General features: G+C 44.1%; 1 protein-coding gene across 11 annotated transcripts in view; it reads right to left on the bottom strand.

The window, feature by feature from the left end:
• TNIK (TRAF2 and NCK interacting kinase) overlaps nucleotides 1–5015 on the bottom strand; it is a 338950-nt gene extending 333935 nt beyond the window's left edge. For all 11 annotated transcript variants that reach the window (XM_034438985.3, XM_034438988.3, XM_034438989.3 and 8 more), the window contains exon 1: nucleotides 3634–5015. In XM_034438985.3, coding sequence (XP_034294876.1) covers nucleotides 3634–3690 — 57 coding nt within the window. In that variant the 5' untranslated portion in view covers nucleotides 3691–5015. The remainder of the gene's footprint in view (nucleotides 1–3633) is intronic.
• Nucleotides 5016–18327: the final 13312 nt, after the last annotated feature.

The following is an 18327-nucleotide window of genomic DNA, read 5'->3' as shown; positions in this document are numbered from 1 at the left end:
AGCAACTGGAGATCATTTGAATGGGTAAACCAATAAATGAATGCCTCAAGTTCAATCCCCACTATTTCCATTTGAAATGCATAGAAGTCCTCAAGATTTGGTCAGACCCAGATGCCAGGAACTGCTACACAGCAGATAAGCCATCTAGCCTGGTACTGTTTACTCAGTCCTCTGAGATTATTAATTGGTATCTTTCGTATCTCTTGCTCCCCGATTCTTTTCAGCAAGGATTTAGCATGGCTCTTTCTGCAAGAAAAACATGCTACTACTGAGGGAAAGAAATATTGAGGCCAGAAACCAGCTTCGTAGCTACATTAATACTGAACAATTCATCATATCCTTGAGAACATCCCAGAACCGATAGATGTGTGTATTTTAAGAAGAGAAGAAATCTCTCTCTCTCCCCCAGAGCTCTGTTTACACAAAGGTAAATCTGATGTACCATACAGTGTCAACCCTTAGAGAGCATTACAGCACCAGGATCAGATGGTTCAGTGTGCCTCGGCTGTTTCCTATGCAGTTGACCTTGAAGGATTACATTGTGTCAAACAGACGTACAGATATCTGTAACATTGACGTGTGCAAATGGTCTTTGATAAAAAAAAAAAAAATGATGCATGCATTTCAACATCAGTAACTCTGGGAACATCCATTTGATTTAAAAAAAAAAAAAAGCCTCAATCCTGATTCCACAAGACTAGTAACATGATGGAGTAACTAGGGCAGTGATGGCTAATATTTTTGCAATCGTGTGCCAAAAGCGGGAGAGTGCAGGGGGGGGAGTCATGCGCGTGTGTGCCCATACCCATAATTCAATGCGCCCCACCCCCCCACATGCTTGCATGACACACACCCCTGTGCTCCCCCTGCTTTTGACACGCGATGGCACGATGGGCCCGGTAGGCCTGTTTTTTGCTTTTCCCAGGCTCCAGAGGCTTTCTAGGAGCCTGGGGAGGGTGAAAACAGCCTTCCCCATCCCCCCGGAGGCCCTCTGGAGGTTGGAAACAGCCTGTTTCCTGACTTCTGGGGGACCCGGAAGGCCTGAAAATCAGCTGGCCGGCTCACACATGTGCTTGCAGCTGAGGTAGAGCAATGTTCACGTGCCTACTGATATGGCTCCGTGTGCCACCTGTGGCACGCGTGCCATAGGTTCGCCATCACGGAACTAGGGCCAGAATCTCAATTGAGCCACATATTGTCTTAAGCATAGCAAGGGAACCCAGCCTTTGCAATTTCTAAACCATAGTTTAGAACCTGGTTCCAACTGGCCTGCTGCCCGTTGAGTAGTTTATTCTGAAATCATGGCTAAGCAAATCTTTAATACATTATGAACTTCGTGGTTAATTTAAGCTTGACACACTGAAATAAGAAAACAAAAGCAACTTCTTAGATCTATCAGCCCTGGCTAAAATTGCAAAATGTGTCCGCTTACCCACGCTTTACTGAACCACGCTGTACTCATTTAACACCAATACACCCACATGTATCGGTTCACATGACGTACTGAACTGTAAGCAAGCTAGCTATACAAGCTAGGTGAGATGAGCTTGGAGAGTTTGTGGTTTAGCGTTTCGTGAGAGCCCAGCCAACCTCTTAGCATGCTACTGTATGAGCTATAATATGGATTGTTTGGGCACAGCCTGCTGGGTAACACTGTGCATTATTAACCTGGGTTTACTGTTTACTGGGTGTGAATCCAGAAAATATATTATGCACACTGAGTCACTGCCAGTCAGTGTAAACCAAGAAAAGCAGCTCACAGAGATCTAAAGATAGATTTCTAGCCCAGGTGATCAACAAGGATTTCAACTTCCATAATACCTGAACAGGTATTGCAACATCCTGCATCTCATTACTGAATTATGCAAATTTGAGGAATTTGATGTGGACATTTACTAGCTGGTTAGCTCAACTGTTAATGTGTTCGCATAACAGGTAAAACCATAAACTAATCACATTAGCTTGATTTGCTACAAACCAACCAAGCACATTTTGGCTGGGGTGTGTGTGATTGGCTAAGGGTTTAGTATGTCATGGGAACTCAGGCAATGATTGAGTAACTCATAGTTAAGGATGTAAACACAGGCATGATTTACCCAGTCGTAATCTAGCCACTGTGAATTATGCTCATTACTGATTCCAAAAACAAGTTCAAGGTTCAGCATATTTTGGTAATATGTCTCTTCTATTCCAGGGGTCCTAGGAATCTAGTAATAAAAGAGTTTCCCAAATAGGTCCACTACTAAGACAATGAAATGAATGCTATGGCAAGAGATCAAACCAGAGTGTAGCAATACTTAAGGCCCAATTCCAGTTACAAGGAGGAGCTGTTCCTGCATTGAGTCCTCCAAAGGCTTCTGCAGAAGCCAAGAATCTATGCTAAATGAGACGCTCTGGGAAAATGTACCATTAAATCAATTATCTCCACTCCACAATAACATGTGTGTAGCATGTCATGTGGCTGCCCTAGCCAGGAAATCTCCCCCCCACCCCCCTTTTTTCAGGAGAAGTGCAAAGGGGAGCACACCAAGGTTCATGCAATTTCATTTCACCCTATGGTCAAGATGGACACGAACATTAATCTTGAACGCTGACCCTGAAGCCGATGCAAACTCAGTTTTGCATCCAAGTCTACAAAGCATTGCAGAGTGTGGCCGGGCAATGTTCTCTCTTAGCATTTAGCAGAGGCCACATGTAAAAGACCACCCAATTAATCCTTGCAGAAAACCCTGATTTTTTTCCCACCTACTACAAGAGCTGTGCATTGTCTTTCGTTATAAGGAGGCTAAAAAGGTAAAAGGGTCAAGAAGGGATGGGGGGGCAACTAAGTGAAGGCGGCTTGGACGCCAGGGAAACGTTTTAAGGAGGAGAAAATGTGGCAACCTATCAAATGCACACTAACCAATACACACACACACACACACACAATCTGCCTAGAAACATTCCCATGCTTTCCTCTCTAACTATAGGAGCAGCATTGCTGATTCTACAGCGGAAGGCAGTCCCCCCACCCCAAAAAAAAACCAGGGTGGGGGTGGGAGGAAGGAGAGAGAGAGAGAAAAAAAAAACCACTTGATTTGCAAGTGTGAAATTAACAGCTTTCCAAATGTGCAAAAGGTGATCTCCAAAACAGCTCTCCTCTCCAATCAACCTTCCACCCCTTTTCTTTCTTTCTTTCCTTCCTTCCACTTGCAGCTGAGAGATGCACCATTAAAAAAAGAGACAGCAAGAGACAGATGTTCCTTCCCTTTCCCAAACCCACCCACCAAACCACCCACCCCCCCCCGGGGCCCTTTTTCACCCGTTTTCATTCTCAGCAAAACATCAATGAGCGCCTACATTCCTCCGTGTCCAGCAAAAAAAAAAGGGGGGGGAGATAATCTAGATTAATCTAGATTATTTCCCCAACGCCATCCTTTTTCTTTGCAACCAGCTACCCCTTTTTTTTTTTTTTTTGCAAACTTAAGGCGATGCTCAGATCATAAAACGGGGAGGGGGGGTGGGAGAGGAGGGAAATGGGCAGGGGGCAGAGAGGGAAGAATGGAAAAGGGGGGGGCTGTTGGGGTGGGTTTTTAAATCTCCCCTCCCCACATCTTTCCCAGCTCGCTCCGATTCTCCCCCCCCCCCTCTTACCCTCAAGGCGGACAGATCTATCTCGTCCAAGCTCCGAGCCGGAGAATCACTCGCCATGTTGACGAGAGGGGGGCTACCACCTCCGCGCCCCTGGAGATGGAAAGGAGCGCAAGACCAAGGTTACCGACGCCGTCGCCCGCCGGGGCAGCCTCGGCCAAGCCGTCGGTCTCTCGTACCCGGAGGGAGGAAGGCGTCCTCAGGGCGCTTCTCTCCTCATGCGCTGCGACCGACGGAGGGGAGACCCTCCCCCGGGCACTCTTCCCCAGGCAAGGGCGAAGGGGAAAGCCGGGGCTCGCTCTCCAAACGAGCGCTCAGGAGGGGGGGAAACACCACCAAATCGCCTGAGGCGCGATGCCCAGTTCTCGTGCGCCCCAGCCCGGTCGTTCCTCGGTGTCAGAAAAAGGAGGCGCGAGTTGCGTTCGGCGGCCGAGATTCCCTCAGGGGCGCGAGTGCTTCGGCGGAGGCATGCCCGGCTCTCTCTCTCTCTCTCTCTCCTTCTCCTCCTTCCCGACGGCTCGCCAACCGGCGGCTTTTCGGAGGAGGCGCGGCGCGTCACCTCGTCCACTTGCTCCGGAGAGAAGAGCCCTCGCCGTCACGGCGGCTTCCTGGGAGGAGAAAGAGCCGCTTGAAGGGGCGGCGCCTGAGCGCGCGTTTGGAGAGCCGGGTGGCGGCGGCGGCGGCGATCGGCGGAATCGCGGGCCGGGTGTTTGCCGCTAATTCGGTGCTCGGTACCCGGGAGGGTGAGGAGGAGGAGGATGGAGCGCGGCGCGGTTTCCCTTTAAACGCCTGGAGGGGGAAAAAAAATCAGGCGGGTTTGGAAGAAGGAGAGCCAAGGAAAGGAGGCAGGAAATAAAAGGGAAGGCAGCGTCGGCGGATCTTTCAGGTTCTGCTGCTCCCCAGTTCTGGTTGGTCGAGCCGGCTGAGAAAATCCTTACCCCAAAACGCAGCCCGATCCTCAACCCGGATCCGATGTACAAGGTCTGCGTTAAAAAATAATAATAATAATAATCTGGATTTAGAATTCGAAACGCCGGGAGAGCATCCGAGATGGCTCCGAGGAAACGGCACTTTGCGCGGATACGAACTTCTGCTTGTTGCGGCGTCTCCAAATCAAGCATAGGATGGGCGCGAGTTTCCTTCAGGGTAAAACTCGGGCTTGGCCCGAGTCACATTCAGATGGTCTTATTTCCACCACCACCGCCGCCGCCTTCGTTCCGGGCAGTTGCTTGGACTTGTGAGTTTGAAGCGGAGATGGAGCTATAAAAGACAAGTCAACAATAATGAACGCCAAAAGAAGAACAAGACCTTTGAATCAGCCTTAGGAGTCTCAACCTTCTCCCCCCCCCCGCCACCCCTCCCGGTTCTCTTTCTAATGTGCCCAATAGCACTCTGACTTCGTCTATTTGAATAAGAAACTGACCACGCCTTATTTTCAACTACTTTTTTTTAAGTGCTCCCTTTTGGTCGTTTTCCTTTGCTGTGCCAAATTATGAATTCAAAAATGAAAAAAAAAAGAAACAAGCTTCCCTGGGTGACTGACAGTCATTTCAAATCCACCGTTAAAATTCTTGCCGGGTTGGGTTGGGCAACATCTACAGATGGTTTTCTTTTGGCCTTAAATAAGCCGTTAAAACGGAGGAAAGCTAGCCAGGAATATAAGAAATGCAGGCTCTGGCATTCACTATACTTTGCAGCAAGTGTATTTTACTTTCTGCAAAAAAGGAAAAAGCCAGGAACTGTTCTGGAAAACCCATCCAATTAAACACAGTCTTATGGTGGTCTGCTGGAAAGGGGAGAGTTTTGTTTATAGTAGGAGTCAGACTTTTTCCATAGGCTTTCTTGGCTATGAGTTCCTAAAATACCTGCTTTATGCACATATGCATGCCTGCCTAGGTGCAGGCATGCATATGTGCACACCTGGTTAATAGGCTTCATTTAGAGCACAGATAGAGCCTTGGTAGTACAGGAGTTTAAGGCACCCTGTTATTAAGCTGGTTATTAAGACCAGCTGCCTGCAATTACTGCAGGGTTCGAATCTTGCCAAGGCTCAAGGTTGACTCAGCCTTCCATCCTTTCTAAGGTAGGTAAATTGAGGACCTAGTTGTGGGGGCAATAAGCTGACTTTGTATAAATATACAAAAGGATGACGGCTATTGTAAGCCGCCCTGAGTCTTCGGAGAAGGGCGGCATATAAATCAAATTAAAAAAAAAAAAAGATACCTAGCAAAGTCTCTTGGGAGAAATGGTCACCAAGGATTAGTTCAGTGGTGAAATCCAATTTATTTTACTACCGGTTCTGTGAGCATGGCTTGGTGGGCGTGGCAGGGGAAGGATACTGCAAAATCTCCATTCCCACCACACTCCAGGAGAAGGATATTGCAAAATCTCCATTCACACCCTACTCCAGGGGATGGATATTGCAAAATCTCCATTCACACCCCACTCTGGGTCTAGCCAGAGGTGGTATTTGACGGTTCTCCGAACTACTCAAAATTTCTGCTACCGGTTCTCCAGAACCTGTCAGAACTTGCTGGATTTCACCCCGGATTACTCCCATAAAATGTGCATCGGATGTATGGCTGAATTTGAATGGAAAGTGTCGTCATTGTCGTCGTCCCCCCAATCCATTTCCTTGTGTTCACACAACATATTCATGGTTACCCACATTTACTAAACATACTTTTCTGGCTGTATGGACTAGATTCACATAATGCATGTGGGCAACATGCAAATACTTTGTGATGCTTGGTGTGTCAGGCAAACAGCTTTTCAGTGCAGCAGGACGTATTTCTGAATAAAAGTGCATTATTTTAGTTTTCCAATGTTGCTGAATTGGCCAAGCTGGTTGGGACTCCTAACATTTGTAATTTAGTGTCAGAAGAAACATAAGGCCATAGATGTCTAGGCAACATCATGTTACAGTGTAACATCCTTATGCAAATGACAGAAAGGCGGTGTTGTTTTTTTAATTTATTTATTTGTATCCTGCCTTTATTGTTTTACACAAACTGGCAAACATATCCAACACACCTTCCTCTTCCTATTTTCCCCATAACAATCGCCCTGTGAAGCCAACACAGACACAACAAAGTCAAATATATGTGATGCCACGTTTTGTACCAGATTCTTAGTAACTGGCTAGATTACCCTAACAATGCTAAAGGCATAAGTGAGCAAATTGCATCTTGGCGTAGCACGTTCTGTGCCACCCCCCCCAAGCTGTTGTGGGTTTATAAACCAAGATATCCAGTATAGCATGTGATCCCTGCTCATTGTAATCAATCACAATCAAACAAACCATGACTTGACACGCGTACAAGTAGTCCAGAGGTGGGTTTCAGCAGGTTCTGACCAGTTCTGGAGAACCAGTAGCAGAAATTTTGAGTAGTTCGGAGAACCCGTAGTAAAAATTCTGACTGGCCACACCCGCATCTATTCTCTGCCTCCCAAGTCCCAGCTGATTGGGAGGAAATGGGGATTTTGCAGTATCCTTCCCCTGGAGTAGGATGGGAATGGAGATTTTACAGTATCCTTCCCCTGCCATGCCCACCAAGTCACGCCCACCAAGACATGCCATGCCCACCAAGCCACACTCACAGAACCAGTAGTAAAAATTTTTGAAACCCACCACTGAAGTAGTCCTTGATTTACAACCATTTGTGTAGTGACCAAAGTTACAAAGGCACTGAAAAAAGTGATTCATGACTATTTTTCCCACTTAACAACCATTGCAACATCCTCATGGACATGCAATCAAAATCCAAACACTTTGCAACTGGTTCATAAGTATGACGTTTGCATGTCCTGAGGTCATGTGATCACCTTTTGTGACCTTCTGACGAGCAAAATTAATGGCGAAGCCAGATTCCCTTAACAACCATGTTACTAACTTAACAATCGCAGCGATTCACTGAAGAACTGTGGCAAGAAAGCTCATAAAATGGGGGGAAAGCTCATTAATAACTGTCTCGCTTAGCAACAGGAATTTTGGGCTCAATTGTGGTTGTAAGTTGAGGACTACTTGTACCCAGTCATAATACAAGTTTTCTGAATTTTGGCTTTAGCTGAGGAACTATATGTGTCTCTGGAACTCCCAATATTTTGGCTGGGACTGCTGGCAAATATAGTTCAATTACAGTTGTTTTCCTCTCTTGTTTATCTAGTTATCTTCAGCATGGGAGTCCATTATGTTTTGCAACACCTACAATAACAAGTCACAATTCTGAGAAGTTTGCCCTTTCATCTGAAAAATAGCCATTAGGGGAAAAAAACCACTTCCATATTCTTTCATCAAAGAAATATTAGAGAAATATTTCTCACCCTTGGCAACTCTTAACAATTACTGTACAAACTGTAATTGAACAGTTGTTCAATTACAACAATTGTAATTTTTTAAAAAATTTGATTTATATGCTGCCCTTCTCCGGAGACTCAGGGCGGCTTACAATGCGTTAAGCAATAGCCTTCATACTTTTGTATATTTATACAAAGTCAGTTTATTGCCCCCACAAACTGGGTCCTCATTTCACCTACCTTAGAAAGGATGGAAGGCTGAGTCAACCTTGAGCCTTGGAGAGATTCGAACCAGCAGTAAATTGCAGGCAGCTGTGTTAATAACAGGGTGCGTAGACCACTGTACTATCAAGGCTCTTATTGATTAATTGAAATATAACTATAGGTGGACTTCAATTCACGTGTGGAGATGCAAACATTTGGATTAAGAAATGCTTGTTTCTTTGCCTGTAGACATGGAAGTAAACAAACAATACAATGGAACCTGATCTGGAGCAAGGGCAAGTCATCCTGTGTAGCACTGATGATATTACCTAGTTGGGTGTGAAACATCTGCAAGAAAACACCCAACCTCAAAGAGAATTAAGGACCCCGCAGTTCAACCCTGAATTACAAACATTTTTTTTATTGGTATTAATGCCATTGGTGAAGTAGAGTTGTATATCTGATATTGCATTAAAGAGGTTCATGAACATCAGTTTATGCTTCACCGGGGAACAACAACCAAAGCGGCCCTTAACCAATTCTGGCTGATCTCAGAAAGTGAAACAAGGCAAGACCTGATCAATATTTGTATGGGTAATTCAAATTTGTTTATTACCGATCCTGTGGGAGTGGCTTGGTGGGCGTGGCAGAGGAAGGATACTGCAAAATCTCCATTCCCACCCCATTCCAGGGGAAAGATACTGCAAAATCCTCATTCCCTCCCCAATCCTGGGGGAAGGATATTGCAAAAACTCCATTCCCACCCCACTCTGGAGCCAGCAAGAGGTGGTATTTGCCAGTTCTCTGAACTACTCAAAATTTCCGCTACCAGTTCTCCAGAACCTGCCAGAACCTGCTGGATTTCACCCCTGGGTACCACCAGGAAATCCCTGGGTTGCAGGCTAGAGTGGGAAGTCAAAACAAAACCCCCAAAGTAAAGTAGGCAGTGCCCACCGCCTTCTGTGTTATTGCCAAGAAACAACACACTAATATTCATCCATACAATCAACAAAAGCTGAGTTCAGTTCAAAAGAAACTTGAATGCTGGAGTCAATGGCGTTTTGGTCTGGTCCAGCCTAAACCTCCTTACATTTTCATGTGCAGGTAGTCCTCAACTTACGATCACAATCGAGCCCAACATTTATGTTGCTAAGGAAGAAATTTGTTAAGTGAGTTTTGCCCCATTTTACTGTGACTTTCCTTGCCACATTGGTTAAGGAAATCACTGCAGTTCTTAAATTGGCATCACTGTTATTGTTAAGCAAATCTGGCTTCTCCCTTGACTTTGCTTGTCAGAAGGTCGCAAAAGAGAATCACCTGACCCCGTGGACACTGCCACCATCATAAATATGAAGTTGTCAAGCGTCTGAATTTAAATCACATGCTGAAATGGTCACAAGTGCAAAAAAAATGGTCATAAGTCACTTTTTTAAGTGCCGTTGTAACTTCGGTCACTAAACAAAGTGTTGTAAGTTGAGGACTGCCTGTGTGCACCACAAGCTACAGCTTCAGAGAGTTTCACTTTCCACCTAAATTGAGACACAAAAATAAGTTTCCCAGGAGTTTAGGTTGAACACCACTGAAGTTTCACAGAGACACTGATTTTCATTAAAGGAAAGATGGACCAAAGAATAGAAGTCTCTTCCTTCTGTTCTTCTTTCTTTCTCTCCCTCCCTTTCTCTCTTGACCGTTGCGCTGTCTGCATTTGTTTTACGAGGCAGCCTCTTGCAAGCGCTGGACCTGAATCAATGCCTTATTATGGTCATTAGTGCTGAGTACTGAGGCACTTAGAGAAGCAACCTGCAGTCGTGTCTTCAGCCAGAGGAGGTAGCAAAAGGAGGAGATCCAGGGTGGAAACAAACGTTTCTAGCAATACATTCACAGCAGCAACTTATAGAAATGATGCATTCTGCAAAAACAGTAAGGGGGCAGGATAAGTGCCTTCAGATACAGTAAGTGGCTGATAATTATTTCATTGCAAACCAGAACAGTGTGGTTGATGTTATTTTTTTATAAACCAGTCCTGTTTCTCAGCCTTTATTTAGCCAGTGGGTGATGACTTATAGCAGAACTGTGGAGGAAAATGTGGACAGCTTGAGTTCTAAGCCATCACACTTGCCTTAACAGGGTTTGTTTGGATTTGAATAAGCATAGTGCTATGCCATATCTTATGCATAAATATTTGAATCTGTCTACATACAGTATGTTCAATAAATCATGGTTTATTATTTCTTTAAAAAAACCATGGTTAAGCAAACCATGGGTTAGTGTGATGCAGAATTTCTGTCACATTCTTAATACCTTCAACTGGCTTCTTACAAAAGTACTTTCTATATTTATGTTTTATGGAAAGTATAAGAATTGGAGTCAGATGACATCACATATGAGTAAACAAACTAGATTTCAAACAAATATTCTTCCTGTAGTAACTTTGAAAGTGTCTCTGCTATTAACAGTCCTTGTGGATCCACAGTGTATTATAATAATATATTTTAATTAAGTCATTTATTTCTTGGATTTTATAGGATTGTTGGTCATTCTCCACAGGACAAAATATCCTGGGATTAAACATTTCATAGAGGTAGTCCTTGATTCATGGCCACAATTGAGCCCAACATTTCTGTTGCTAAACAAGACAGTTATTAAGTATTTTACAACTTTTTTTGCCACAGTTGTTAAACAAATCACTGCAGTTGTTAAATGAATAATTATTAAACAAAACTGGCTTCCCCCATTAATTTTACATGTCTGATGCCAGTCGTCGTGTCCAGCTTTTTTCACTCTTCATTCATTGTGGACAAATCTATTTTTTTTCCCATTTGAGTAAAACATTTTTAAAAGAAGGCAATTAGTGAATTTTTTTTTTATGCCTTCAAGTCAATGTTAGTTTCTTGGTCATTGTCCTTGCAGTTTTTTTGGCATGACTTCAGAAGTGATTTGCTATTACCTCCTTCTGAGGGCTGAGAGAGAGTGGCTGGCACAATATCGCCCAGCTAGCTTTTTGTATCCATCATAAGGCAGGACTGGAACTCACCATCTTCCGGTTTCTAGCCTGATGTTTTAAATACCTCACCAAAGTGATTCCAGTGAATAATATACACAGCAAAAAAACCCAGTTTCGGTTCCTAGAGTTAATCCTAGGATTCTTACTCCCCACTGGTAATCAACTGGTATATCAGAAGAAGGAACACTGTAGTGCCTTAGCTTTGTGAGGAATGCATGGGGTTAGAAACAATACAGTTTTCCAGTTAAGAGTTTGGCAATGCTGCCATGTTTTCCTTCCCTTGAAACTGCAGATTGCAAACTGAAGGTGTGAACATAAAGGACTTGGAAAATCTGTGAATTGCATTTGCTCTCCCTCAGGATAGCTTGCCCATCTAATCAGCTGAGGTGTAATATTTATTTAAAACATTTCCATAGCCACCTATATTAAGCTCTTAGCAGCTGACAATGCATGCAGGCAATAAAAACAGAACAATAAAACCAAACCCAGAAACACCTGGCGCCACACTTTCCCAATGCAACCCACAACATTCTCAACATACCTCTAATCTCTTGTCCAAATGCTTCTTGGATCTCCAGGGCAATTGTGTTCACAAAACGAGTACTACAGTGAAAAAGGCACATTTACAAGATTCTGCAAGATGGCAATGTTTAAGAGAAGAGGCCTGGAGGAGCATCACATCCAATCTGGTAAGAAGGCAGGTACCCAGAGGCAGAGACAATCCTACAGATACCCTGGTCCTGTGCCATGCAGGGCTTTGAAAGGTGATAACCAACAGCTTGAATTGCACCTGGAAGGCTGAAATGAGGTGGAGGGAAACCATAGGTGCATGCATTTAATATTGGCATGGGTCAAATTTCTACCAAGCTGTAAGTGTTGTTTCAGTCTGGTATTTGAAGAAATGAGTGAGATAAATGTTATGAATGAAGGCAAATATACATGTCTCGGGATAATGTTGCAGGATCCAATCTGGATTGGTCACAGGGACCAGAGCAGGGGTGAAATGCTCCCGGTTCGGACCGGATCGCCTGATCCCATAGCAATGGAGGCAGGTGGTTCAGAGAACCAGTAGCAAAAATCTCTGCCCCCCCGCCATGCCCAGCTGAGCTGCCCGATCATCAGAGGTTTTTTTAAAAAAATTTAAAAGCATTTTTTTCTACAACCTCTTCAGTCGAAAAAAAATGCTTTTAAAAGCCTCTGATGATCACACGGCTCAGCTGGGATCATCAGAGGCTTTTAAAAGCATTTTTTCTACAATCTTTTTGGCCGAAGAGGTTTTAGAAAAAAAAATGCCTTTAAAAGCCTCTGATGATCCCAGCTGAGTTGCCTGATCATCAGAGGCTTTTAAAAGAAAAAAAGCCACTGCCAATCAGGTAACTCAGCTGGGATCGTCAGAGCCTTTTAAAAGCATTTTTTTACAACCTCTTCAGCCGAAGAGGTTGTAAAAAAAATGCTTTTAAAAGTACAATCGCAAATCACTATGAAAAAGAAATACAATATTTGATAATCCATATCCTGACAGCAGCAAGAATCACATTCGCGCAAATGTGGAAATTAGAAGATACGCCATTGGAGGATAAAATAGTACAAAAAGTAATGGAATGTGCAGAGATGGACAGGCTTACCAAAGAAATACAAGAAAAAGAAGACACAGAGTACTACATGGTTTGGCAACGATGGTACGACTGGTTAGAGAAAAGGAAAACGAAATAAAAAATAATTAGTAGGATAGAAAGGGAATACCAACTAAGGAAACAAAAATCAAGAAATAATCTTAAAATATCGTTATATAATGAAAGATGTAGATATATATATATATAGAAATATAGAATACCGAAGTAACTTTCTTTTTTCTTAAGGCTCAAGTTGCAAGACTTGATTTAAATGTATAGTTTGTTTATATTGTGTATTGTATGTATGTATGTTTTTGTTTGTTTATCTTTAATTAAATATTTTTTTAAAAAAAGTAAAAAAAAAGTTGGCCACACCGACCCAGTCACATTACCCCCCACAAAGCCACGCCCACAGAATTGGTAGTAACAAATTTCACCACTGGACCAGAGGTTTGGTCTTTCGAACTTTCAGACTCTTGCTGCAGCCCATCTTGTAGGAACTTCTCTCTTCTGGTGAGAGAGAAGTTCCCTGATGATGGGTTCCAGGATGAGTCTGAAAGCTTAGAAGATTAAACCTCTGGTCCCAACGACTCACCCAGATTGGATCCTGTGAGATAAATGTTGTTCTCGGAAGAGATGTTATGGGATTAGGTGTGGTGACTTTCAGTCATGAAGCTGCTGGGAGCTCAAGGAGATGAAACATTCTTCCATATGGCTTCTTGAAGCAACAACCAGGAAGCTACTCATATGGTTACCACCATGGCTGTTTCTTTTAAGCTTCATCTCATTGTCTAAATCAGGGGTGTGAAACTCAAGGCCTGCGGGCCAGATCTGGCCTGTGGGGTGTTTAGATCTGGCCCTCAGGGCTGCCCTGGGAACAGTGAAGGACCGACCTTCACTGGACTGACCATGTGTGGCCCTCCCAAGCTCTGTTTTTGCTGGCAGGGGGTTGCAGGAGGCTGTCGCAGCTGAAAACGGAGCTCAGGAGCCCGTTTTTGCTGGCAGAGTACTCAGGCCACCACAGCCCCCCCCGACATGTGTGACATTGAACTGGCCATGCCCACCTGCCCACGCCCACCCCGGCCTCCCAAAGTCAAACACAACCCTGATGCGGCCCTCAAAGAAATTGAGTTTGACACCCCTGGTTTAAATTAATGCTTTTTTTCAAACTTGGCAGGGGTGTCCATAGGATGTGGTCAAACAAGTCAAGATACGGACAAAGGAGGCAAAGTTGCTGCACATAAAAAAACCAGGTGAAGCTTTAACTATAGTTTCCATCCTAATTCTTTCGACATACCTGCTGACTCCCAAAAAGAAGATGGGACTTCTTACCCACCACCCCAGATGCCTTGTAACAGAGAAAGTGCCAAACAAATACGATATATAGGTGGTTCTCAATTTACAACCTCAATTGGGACCATGGTTAAGCCAGGCAGCTGTTCAGTGAATCATTCCTGATTTTATGACCTTTTCCCCAGCTGTTAAATGAATCACTGCAGTTGTTGAGTGAATCATGTGATCATTAAATGAATCTGGCTTCCCCATTGACTTTGTCAGTCACAAGCCAGCGATCACATGAACCTGGGATGCTGTAACCATGGTAAATATATGCCACTTGCCAAGCACCCAAATTTTGATCATGTGACCATAGGGATGTTGCAATGGTTGTAAATGTGAAGACTGGTCATAAGTCACTTTTTTCAGTGCCATTGTAACTTTGATCAATCACTAAATGAATGGTTGAGGACTACCTGTAAATCCATAATGTATTCAATCCAAGAGTAGGAGATGACCCCGCTGAACTTGAGGGAGGGGCCAAATGTGTCATCAGTCTTGAGTCCTGTTGTGCTCAGAAGAGATATGAGTCCAGCCCACCTTGAATTCCATTGACTCTTATTTACCACCAATTTGTTTTGACTGTTAGTAGTTCAGATTCTTGTACAGAGGTTAAGGTTGCAATAAATGTTTATATTTGAACTGCCTGATTTCTCATGCTTGACACCAAGGTTTTGACAAGATTCTAATTTTCTTAGATGGGGAAAAAAATTAATTGCATCAAATGCAAATTCCCCATTTTCTTCGCATAGCAAGCTGCCTTCTATTAAACGAGACTATCTGAACGTCCATTTGCCGTAGTAGTATTCATTCTTCTGACTGTCAGTGGGCTGCTTCTGTGCAGCAGATCCAAAAAAAATCTATAAACCATACTGTTGCAGCCTCCATCTTGACTTTTCCGACCACACCCGGCAGACACAGCTGGTGGTGGCCCTTTGAAGTAGAAGACCTAAAGGAAGACCAAGAATGGCTAGAATAGGCCATCTTGGAAAGGATCTGCAGAGTTCAGCTGCTTCGGTTCCCATGTCAAAGCTGACATTTTGTGCTGCTTCTGACAGCCTCCTGTTAGAAAGGCTTCATGCATAATTTATCTCCATGCTTCTCTTTTAAAACCAGCTCCTGTAGCAAAGCAGGAATCAGCTTAGTCAATTAACCTCCCTGCCGCAGCCCTTCTTCTCCAGAGAGCCCATCAAAGTCCAAATCTGCTGATGGAAAAGAATAGAGGGGACCCACCACCAGACCTCTGATACATCTCTTTTCTTCTCTTTTGCCATGAACGATATTTTGGCACCGACTGCAAATAAATGCTGCGCTGTTTGATCCTTTTCACAATTTATATCCTTCAGATTTTACCTGGATATATTGAACACGTATGCCTGAGGAAATGGCTAATATTTCACCACAGGCACACATCTTAGTTTCTTGGACCACATTCAGGTTGGTGAGGTTTTCAATTAACTAATTTCCCCATACCTGACATCTGTTTCCAAGCACTGTCATTGTCACAGAAAACTGAAAGATTGGCACACGCTTGTTCTGTTTTCACTGCCAGGGGTCTATGCAGGAAGGGGGTCAAAAGAAGGCAAGATGGCAGCTGCACCAAGCGATCAAATTCTCATTCGTGTTTTACATGTGTGGTTTGCTCAGCACATGAGGGGCACAGATTTGTTTGGGCGTCTCTGTTTTGACTCCTCCTGTGGACTCCCCTACAATAGTGTGCTGCATTGTGTCATTCCATTTCAAAACGTTATTTTCCTCCGTGAAAGAGCTGTCTTGATTTCTACCTTATTTTCAAAATGATCTTCTGGTGGATACCGTTTGGTCTAGTGGTTAAGGCATCGGGCTAGAAAGCAGCAGACTGAGTTCTACTCCCCACTTTAACTGTGAAAGCCAGCTGGATGTCTTTCAGCAATCACCAGGAGGCTGTGAGTTCTAGTCCTGCCTTAAGCACGAAAGCCAGCTGGGTGACTTTGGGACAATCACCAGGACAATAATCCCACTTTAGGCATGAAAGATGTCTGGGTGACTTTGGACCATTCACCAGGAGATGGTCAATTTGAGTCCTGCCTTAGGCATAAAAGCTGGCTGGGTGGTTTTGGGCCAGTGACTCTTTCTCAGTCCATACATAGCACCTCACAGGGTTGTTGTTGTGAGGAAAATAGAATGAAGAAAAAATATTATGTATATTCCAGTGGTGAACTCTTCCCCAGTTTGCCACCGATTTGCTGCCCGTACAGGTGTGGTGCACGCCAAGCATGTGTTGTGCGTGCACATGTGCAGTATGTGCCAAACGCGTGCTTCTTGCAGAAAAAGGAGGTTTGGGAAGGTAAGTAGAACAGAGGAGGGGGGAATAGCTGTGCCGCGCGATTTAGATTCACTAGAAAGTAGGATTTCCTGCTTTCTAGTGATTTTAAATCGTGCGGCACAGCTGATCATCAGAAATACCAGTTCGGACCAACCGGTAGCTTTTTTTTTACTACCAGCTCACCCGAACCGGTAGTTTATCACTACCAGTTAGCCCAAACCAGTGCGAACCGGTAGCATTTCACCGCTGGTATATTCACTGCATTCGGTTTCTTGTAAATAAAGGAGGGATAGAAATCTAATAAATAAAGTAATAAATACTGTACTTCCAAGATTAAAGGAAGGCGTAAAAGATGCTACTGCTACTGGTGTTTTCTGTTACACATCTTTCCATTATATTATACTTTCCCCCCTTCTTAGAAAAGCCAACAGGAGAAGCTTTCTTGGCACTTATCTAAGAGGCAGGGAGCCAGAAAAGTTGTAGACCATTAGAGAGAGGATTGTAGAGTGAAAGACGGAAAATTTTTGCATACCACCCCAGTTGCATTGTAACTGGGCAGTGTGCCAAACAAGCACAAAAACTCCATAGCATGTTTACCCCATGAAGGTTTCACTAAGATTTGAATATCATGGGTGTGTATGGGTGTGTACGTCTGTGGAAGATCAATTGCCTCAAGTGCAAAAAAATGTTCTTTTACGTAACAATCTTCCCGATACCATATCAAACTATTCTGAGTATCTATTCCGTTCTCTTTTTCTGACTGGCAGTCGGCCTGCCCTGTGTCAGGGAAGACTAAGAACTCCACTAACTGAAATCCTAAAAACAAGCAAAGCTTTGATTACATTATTGATGCTGCCATCTTAATTGTTTTTTCCCCCCTAACCATAAACTACCGCAGGAGTGTCAAACTCAAGGCCCGGGGACTGGATGCGGCCCACGGGGTGCTTAGATCTGGCCCGTGGGGCTGCCCTGGAAACAGTGAAGGACCAGCCTGCGATGCCTCTGCCAGCGAAAACGGAGCTTGGGAGGTCCTCCCGAGCTCTGTTTTCACTGGCAGAGGGTTGCAGGAGGCTGTCCTAGCCAAAAGCAGAGCTTGGGAGCCCGTTTTCGCTGGCAGAGCGCTTGGACCACCACAGGTGCCCCTGACACGAGTGATCTCATTCTGGCCACACACACCCTGGCCACCCACCCAACGCCCTCCCCGCCCCCCCGAGGCCAAACACAACCCTGATGCGGTCCTCAATGAAATCAAGTTTGACACTCCTACACTACAGAGACTCTCATAGCTAGTCAAGGATATTCTTGATGATGATACCTTGAAAATTAAGGATTTCCCCCCTTTGCTGGTCATTAAATGCAATAGTGTGTAAGACATGTGTTGAAAATCAGAGTATTAAAGCATCAGACTTCCCAGTAAGGCTCCAGCTATCAGTTGCAAAACACTTAGCAACCATTAGGTGGCAGCAAGGATATACAAACAATCTTTGTTGCCACCTAGTGGACTAGATTTTGGCAGGCTAGATCGATCCTATTTCAGGAAAGAAAGTTGGTGAACCATAGTCAAAATGAAAGCACTGATGAAGAAATGGGAGGGATCACGTGGCTGGGAGGAACGTCATGAATTATACCTGTGTTGAAAATTTGGATAAGGAAACATCAAATCGTAATGAAAACTCAACTATTAGTGAATATGATAGTTTGTTCACAAATTTAGATTGTACCAGGAGCTTGAGATGGCATACAAAAAACATATGTTCCCCAATGTTTCCCTCTAATAACCCTGTGAGGTAACTTCACCTGAAAAATTACTGTTGGCCCAACATCAGCCAGTGAAATTCCATAGTTGAGGAACTGGATTTAAACTGGGTCACCTGTCCTGATCCAGTACAGAAGTGCAAAGACTCCAAGATGTGTGAGATACCAATATCTGGAGAATGATA

The sequence above is a fragment of the Pantherophis guttatus genome, chromosome 6, assembly GCF_059756535.1.
Source record: "Pantherophis guttatus breed Tessera chromosome 6, ASM5975653v1, whole genome shotgun sequence".
Taxonomy (NCBI): Eukaryota; Metazoa; Chordata; class Lepidosauria; order Squamata; family Colubridae; genus Pantherophis; species Pantherophis guttatus.
Note: the sequence above shows the minus strand (reverse complement) of the source record. Positions and strands in the feature narration are given on the sequence as shown.